Genomic DNA, 8,338 nt, shown 5'->3' with positions numbered 1-8,338 from the left:
AAAATCTGCTTTAAATATGTAGATAATTCACATTTGTATTCCAAAGCATTTTCAAACACATCACGCCTTGATATACCTTCTTTGATATTATACTGTGATGGCACTGCAGAATCATAAGTACAAATGAGAGGAATGCAGACACAACAGGAAGACATGTTTGATGTCACAGAGACTCCCCTCAAGACGTCAGAGGCCATTCTGTTGCATAGTAAAGAAAGAGTTTGGAGGGGGACGCACATTACAATGATACGGTGCAGGCCAGCGCAGGCAGTACACACAGCTTATCCACCATCACCGCCTACATACTTTCATATCCAGAAAATATCACTTTTAATCAGCATTCGTTTTGTTTTCAAAAAATATTTGAATTGAGAAGCAAAATCATGTATTAAAATGTCTTGTCAGATAATATCTCTTGATTAAAAATGTATTGTTTTCATCCCACTGGCAGTTTTTTATTTATATAATTATATTATTTATATTATGTTTTATTTATTTTCTGAGTTTTATGCTTAAAACAAGAAACATAAACTTAATTCAAGATATATATTTTCTCAAAACCAGATAATTATTTACAGCATGTACACTGTTATAATAATTATATATGATAAATAAGATTTAAAAATGAGCATTTTATAATAACTGTTTATTTTATTTAAATATATTTGAAAATGTAATTTATTTCTGTGATGCAAAGCTGAATTTTCAGTGTCACATGATCCTTCAGAAATCATTCTAATATGCTGATTTGCTGCTCAAGAAAACATTTTTTATTGTTATCAATGTTGAAAAGTTTCAGTTTCTGTGGAAATATTAAGATTATTTGATGAACAGAAATTTCAAAAGAACATAATTTATTTGAAATAGAAATCTTTTGTATTTTAAAAGACCTAACTTACCCCAAACATTTGAATGGTAGTACTTAAAATATTAAGCAGCACAACGTTTTCAACATTGACATACATTGCATTTTAAAATATATTAAAACAGACAACCTCCGTTGAGGACAGCAAGCCCAGTTTGTTTACCATTAACTATCAGAACCGGATGGGCAGGCCAACTTGTAAAATTACTATTTTATTGTATTTATCAGATACACACAGTCTTGGTGAGCAGAAGTGACGTCTTTCAAAGACATTAAAACAATCTTAAACTTTTGACCAATTGGTGTTTAAGTTGTACATGAAGAGTTCATTTGCAAAAACCAATAAACGCCACTTTAAAAAAAAAGAGCTGATTGCCGTGCATTATTCTCCACATATAGCACGATCTGAACCCTAAACACGTTTTGTCAAAAAAGCTGGTTTTATCCACTTTCAAGGCATCGCGAGTTCACGTTTTACTGCAGAAGCCCTGCTGTTTTTGAAAAGAAGCCGATAAGTCCATTTTAGTGAATCAGCGCGTTGTATTCAGGTCAGGTCACTTTGAAAAGACGTGCTAGCTGAGAGGAGTTTCGTCAAAGCTGACTAAAAGTGATCGAGGATGGATCATTTCGACGAACTTGATGAACCTGTGATATCTTCTTCAGGGCGAAAAAGGAAAATAAAAGCTGAAACGTTTTCACGGAGCCTTGCAAAAGCAGCGCGCTACAATGATGAGGGAAAATCTCCGTGTATTGCATGTAATCACATCCATACGGTTTATGATCAAAATAACAACAACGTTTGTCAGGCATCTTCATTGTCATTTATTTAGAAATGGATCGTACTCACACACCATGGTTCCCGCGTCAGAGCCCAGTCCGAAGAAGCCTCTGGTCCGGACCATCAGTAAGGTGGTCACTAAGAAGTCATAGAACCAACCAAACATCATAGGTCCAGCATTGGAGAATGTAATGCAGGAAATTCCTACCTAACCTCGGTCAGGTTGAGTGCTGGGAGATGGTGGTTACAGGGGAATTAGGAAGGGGAAGATAAGGGCAGATGTAAGACCCCCGAAGGAAATGAGTAGATACTGAGGTATCACTCTGATCCGGACAAAGCGCTGACGCCCTCTCTGGATCACATCCCTTAGGTCTTTCACCTACCTTCCTTTGACCCGTGATTATTCCTACCTCTACCCGCGGGTGGGGGAGGAGCGTGAGCCGCGACACTAGCCTTCTGTGCCCGTCTCTGATCCTCAAACCGAGACGGACCAGGACCCCTTGGGTTGTTCGGACTCAGACCTGGATCTTCGTAAAGGCCGCTGAGCGCGCCTTTGCCCGCACTCAGCTACCTCATTAGGAGAAAGGCCCTCGCCTTTATCCAGGTCTTTCAGCAGGCCAGCCTGATATGCTTGGGGCATCACCATCGTGTGCAATGAAGCGACAGCCCGACCTGCTGCTGCTGCTGCGTATGCCCTGGCAAGGATGGAGTCTTAAAAGAGGACGTCTCATCCATAGAGAGATAGCTGGCCAGCATCTCTCTATAGGGGCATCTTCTCATAACCGCTTTCGCGCTTTTTTTGCTGGAATCGATGGATGCGTGAGGAAAAAACGGCCTCTTCCATTCCTTCTCAATCTCTGTATGGAAAACAGGAAGAAAGGAAGGCTCACCTGAGCTGGAGGGTTATGGCCAAAAAAATAACGTCGGCCAGATCCACCTGCGATCCCCACGAGCTCATTCCCTTCCGTGCCTCAGCAGCGGCGGGTCCTGAATCGTGGGAAGCAGATGGCTGCCCCTCTTTCCTCGAAAAGAGAGACAAACGAGAGCGGAACTTTTTCCTTGAAAAAACGCTCGCGGTGCATGCCGATTGCCCCCTCGTTTCGTTATCGTTTTTGCAAACGAACTCTTCATATATTCTCTGAAAACTCTTTATCATACACAAACTTCTTATTCGTATATATATATATTAAGATATTTAGATATTTTTTACTGTAAAAGAAGACAAACATACTGAATAAAATAGTTTTTTTTGGCATTGAATACTGTATATCCTATATACCATCTGTAATACCATACTGATATTACAATGCACTAAACGTCAACATAAAGTGCAAATTAATTCAAGTACTGTGAGCAAAATACCCACAATTCTGAAGGATGAAGGCAACAAATAGACCTTGACTCCTGGCGTCGGTTTGACAGTAATCGTGTGGTGTGAAAGGCCTTGATTTGATCGCTGTGTAATACTGGGATGGAGCGTTGAGCTGCTCCACCCGAAACAAGTGATACGTCACTTATGTGGTTCCTGAAGGGAAAGCTGTGTGTACTGACCTGCACTACATTTCCCAAATCCATCGTAAGCCTATGCAGATCTACGTAGACTTACGATGCTTTTGGGAAATGTAGTCCTGGTCTGCTCATTCGCCACTCATGATGCCATTCATATTGAACATGAGAACTATGATAAGGCAAAGGCACTTGAATGATATTTCCCTCTCAACCCCATCGGTTCTACGAAAGGGTTGTTTTGGTCATCCACGTCTACATCCAATTACAGAAAACTGGATTGTTTTCACTTCATAAAGGGTTCGGTTTTTTTCTGTTCTCTTCACAATATTCGACAATATAAAATAGCGAGTTGTAAAAATATATGTTCTCTGGAGGATAATAAAAGTGTTGTTCCTGTACATGTTTTCTTTCATCACACTTTGAACATTTATCTACAAATTTCATACATTTGTACAGCAGATAGGCAAGCATGGCTTATACATCCTCAGAGAGGCTTGTTCACAGAAAAGTGTCGGATTGTTCCAGAAGGGAAGTACTCTTCTTTTTAATGTATTTTCAGCTGAAATGCTTCTCAAATGGCCCGTCGTGACACGTGACGAGCCGCGGTCGTAGTGCGAGAGGTGCATCATCCACACCATCATGCATTACATTCAGACTCATTACCGTAACTGCAGCATTACTCTAGCGACGGGTTGGGGTGCGATGAAGGGCAGTCCGTTTCCTCAACAGTGTCGTCGTTGAGCTGGAGGCTTTTGCACAGCAACCTGGGAGGTCTGGCTTTGATTTAGAGGGTGCGGGGCAAATCATTATTGCTTATTGCTTACAAAGAGTGCAGATCTACAGCGGCAGGAACGTCCGGGCATCTGCCGCCCACGTCCAACGAGCGAGGTTTAGGGAAGCTGTATATCCACTGCCTGTGACAGCTCTTAGATACTCTTTTTGTCTTTCATTCATTCATTTTAGGGCAGAGGTGTGATCTGCAGGCAGGTAATGGGCAGGTCGTCATTGGGTGGAGAGGTCAGAAGGTCAGGGGTTAGTTGCCAGTGGTGGCTGAGTGGGTTAGAGAGACAAACAAACAGAAAAGGGGGAGGGAAACAAGGAAAGGAGGAAAGAAACAAAAGATAGAGGAGATTAGTTTCAGCTAGTGAAAGCAGGATGACAATATGAAAATTATTTATAAACCGATCACAAGTAGGCTCTTGATTCAGTCGAGTCTCCCCACAGCACAGCTTTTATATCTCAGCAACGTTGAGCTAAGACATAAAACGGTTAAAGTGGATGATATAGTGGGAAAAGGCAGGAAAATACTTTACGCAAAGTAATACAACGCTTTTCAGTCAAACGTGTTATTATTCCAGATATGTTTTTATTCTGCTGAATTGAAGTGTAATATAGTGTATATTTATATTTTTATATATTTAACCCAGCTTAATATTTTAATTGAATGTGAATTCGTTAATTTATAATTAAGCCTTTTGTAGGTTTCCCCGAAACTAATGGTGGTGTTTGTAAATGGATTTATCGCACAACTCTCTCTATAAATGTATATACAGGATATATAGTATATCTAACTTTATTTACATATATACAGTACACTCATGTGACGTTATATATACTTAAAAGCAAATCAGTTTTTTTTTTCGCAAAAAAGTTACTATATTGTCGATCAGCTATTTATATAAAGTTGGATATGAGTATGTCCACACTAGTATGTCACATACTAGTATACTCATGTAGGGTGATATATTCTATATAGCAAATCTGTCGCAAAACATAAATTATATTATCGTCCAACTCTAATATGCTCAATGCGAACATTAAGACATGATATTAAGAGATTCTAAACATTAACATCACGATTTTCTGTAAAGCTGCTCTGAAACAACGTGTATCGTGAAAAGCGCTATGCAAATAAATTTGGCTTGAATTGAAAGTTTGACTTGAACGTTTTTTGAGGGTGGGACTTACTGTTTGTCTGACCAATTAAAAACAGGGGGAGTGTTCGGCAAGCCAATTTGAAAACAATCATTTATGCAATTTGTTTTTGTGACGCTATTCATGAAAAAATGACTTCAGCTTTAACTAATTTCTCTTTAAGATGCTCTTCAAACAGTTGTTTTGTCATGACAGTAACAGCCATTGCGAAAGAGTTCACAATAATGTTCGCAATGCATACACGTATGAAATCAAGCTTGTGTATTCAAAAGCTTTTGGTTTACGTACTTGCGTAGAGTATGTTTCAAGTCAAAATAATAACTCTGGCTGTGGGTCGACTGAATGTGAGAGCCGTGGAAGAACTGTTGGTCTTCATCTTTGTAAAATGGTAAAATCATGAGGTAAAAGTATGATTTTACACACAGCATGAGGAACAGCTTATCCTGACAGGTCACATGTTAAGAAGGAAGAAATCAAGAGAGAAAACACTTAGAAAATACAAAGGAATACAACTGTGGCAAATGTGTCTAATGGTTAGTAGCAGTCAAGTGAATGGACAGACTGAAGATACGGTCACACTAGGCTTTAAGCATGACAGGATATGACGTCACGCTCTAGGATTCAGTTAAAGCATTCAAATAGATTCAGTTCAATTCAAATGTTGGGTTCGGATCTGATTAGTGATCTCTGCTTCATGATCTTCGCAATTTCCAACACAATCTCATGGTAATTCGTAGCGATTTTACGTTTTGGCAAATTAGTGGCTAATTTGTATAATTTCTTTATGATCTGTTCAGACGGTATGTGAGCAGATGTTTAGTGGTGGAATTAGTGGCCTTCATGCTTTTTTTCCCTAAAAATCCTATAGTCTAAAAAATGCTGAGTTAAATACAACCCAGTGCTGGGTAAAATAGGGACAGACCCAGCAATTGGGTTGTTTTGACCCAGCGGTTGGGTTACTACCCAGAAGGTTGCGTTAAACATTTAACCAAACCGCTGGGTCAAAACACCCCAATTGCTGGGTGTGTCCCTATTTTACCCAGCACTGGGTTGTATTTAACCTAGCATTTTTTAGAGTGTAGGTTTCCATATGATTCACATTGTACAGATTCATACAAAATCGCCACCTCGTAAAACATTTTCCAGTGAGATCAGGTTAAACTCGAACCACAACATTGCAAATCACGCAGCTGTGGAGTTTGAAAAAGTTTCATTTATTTGCATTGAGCCAATCTGAGGTTTAGACCCTCTATTGTGCAAACATCTTTCTTTTCGCTTTATGACTTCAGATGAGTTCACCGACCCTAAACTTCGTAGTAAAAGAGAGAACTTCCAAGCATATGCTGAATGAATGGGAGCAGCGAGTCTAGTGTGACCGACCGTGAGAGAGGCAGCTGCTAATGAAATGAGAGGAGAGGACAGTCAGTGAAGGTCACAGTGCTACCTGACTGCTATTAAGCACTAGAGCTCTTAAGAGGTTCCAGCATTAAGCCGAGAGTTATGATGGAAATGGAAATTTTTCTTAGTAAGAATTGAGTCAGAAATAATTTAGGGCCAGAACAACTGCTGGTGTTTTTTTTTTACTCAATAAAAATGTTTATTGCCTTTTGAAATTATTTTTTCTTCTATTTACAACAACATCAAAATCTTGGCCTTAATGATACAAAGCAACACTACAAGGAATTTTCTAGCATAATAGCCATGGAAATTCAAGCTGTGGGACTTTTAGCCATTACCAGACTACTGACAAATCACAGGACACATAATATAAAATGCTTTTGCATATAAACATTGAAAAAGTCCTGTCATTCATATATAAAGCCCTAACATATATCCAAAAATATAGGAAAGTTTCAAACATGGTGCTATAAAGCTGCTATGATGCATATTTTTCTTTCCTACAAATAGCCCTCTATAATACCATTGCTATCTCTTCCAAAATACAAGTACAATTTGACAATTCATATACATTCCTGTTTTATATATTTTTTTAGATATATATATTTTTATATATATTTTAAAAGCCACAAGTAAATACTATTTTCTTTTCGACAACAGAAATAAAAAGAAGCTTACAGTAAAACATAAAAAAATGTATGTATCAAGTGGAGTTTTTTTTTTTTCTTTTCTTAAATGCATTTATACTCTTGACACGATCACATCCACAGAGTGGCACCGACATTATCGTCCACTCGGCAGTGGTCAACCGTAAGACTCGACAGATTCGTTTCAGGTTCATGGTCTGAGGTTTGATGTAGGTTTCACTTTTTCAACATGTCTACTCGTGAAGAGCAGAGGAGATGAAGGTTTCTGACGTATTCAGTGCAAAATAAAAGGCTTGTGCCACATAGAATCTCTTTATCAAATGAGGCAAATATTGACAGATGGAAATAATAAAAATAATAATAATAATAAAATAAGTAAACAGCTGAAATAAAAAAGTGATTCGTGTGGTCCAGTACAAATGCACAGATTGGAAATCTGGAAGCTCTGTGCAAATGGGTTCTCAATAGTAGATTTTCTTCAAAGCAGTAGTTCCGTTATATAAAAACATGTATAGCACAAAAAGGATATGAAAAACGAAACATTAAAGGAGAGGAAGCAATCTCAGTATCTGATCTGCTTGATATCTGTGGTCATTTTGCCAGCTTAAGCAAACATCTGTAACAGTAACACACGCATACACACAAATACACAATGTCTAACCTGCGCAAGCTGAATTTATATGCAACTAGATGCATGTGAACAGGGAAATATTAGAGGGTTTTGGCAATACTGAGAGTTGATTTTGTAATTGTTTCATAGTGACGAGGTGATTATTGCAGCATGGATGCTTTGTCAAATCATTACGCATCTTAATGTACTCATTAAAGTTATCATTCGTGATTATTGTGATTATTTTGAACATGTGGTGGGGACAAAATGAGAATCAAATTCAAAATCGAATTTAAACCTAGAAATCATTTTGGCTAAACGAAGAAATGTTATGAAAGACTGAAGCTTAAGGTGCTTTTAAAATCACGCTGGAGAACATGATCAGGTTTTACTGTACATAGACTTGCGGAGTTCAATGAACCTGAGCGGTGCTGACAAACCAAATATTTTTACATTTGTATTAATTTGTCAAGTCAACTTTATACTCAAATGTTTAATTTGAATACATAAGTTGTATCTTTTTATTACATAAATATGGCCTTTTTACTAATGGTCTCCATTCATCAGACCATTAATTTTTCAAAAAAAAAAAAAAA

General features: G+C 38.1%; 1 protein-coding gene across 2 annotated transcripts in view; it reads right to left on the bottom strand.

Annotated features, from left to right (window-relative positions):
• Positions 1–2,910: 2,910 nt before the first annotated feature.
• The window catches only part of LOC107669572 (protein quaking-like), a 15,360-nt gene continuing 9,932 nt past the window's right edge, over positions 2,911–8,338 (bottom strand). For both annotated transcript variants that reach the window (XM_016461872.1, XM_016461873.1), the window contains exon 4: positions 2,911–4,202. In XM_016461872.1, coding sequence (XP_016317358.1) covers positions 4,186–4,202 — 17 coding nt within the window. In that variant the 3' untranslated portion in view covers positions 2,911–4,185. The remainder of the gene's footprint in view (positions 4,203–8,338) is intronic.

This window comes from Sinocyclocheilus anshuiensis, unplaced genomic scaffold (assembly GCF_001515605.1).
Source record: "Sinocyclocheilus anshuiensis isolate Anshui unplaced genomic scaffold, SAMN03320099.WGS_v1.1 scaffold460, whole genome shotgun sequence".
In the NCBI taxonomy this organism is placed as follows: domain Eukaryota; kingdom Metazoa; phylum Chordata; class Actinopteri; order Cypriniformes; family Cyprinidae; genus Sinocyclocheilus; species Sinocyclocheilus anshuiensis.
The sequence above is the reverse complement of the archived record's forward strand: the minus strand, read 5'-3'. Positions and strand labels throughout refer to the sequence as shown.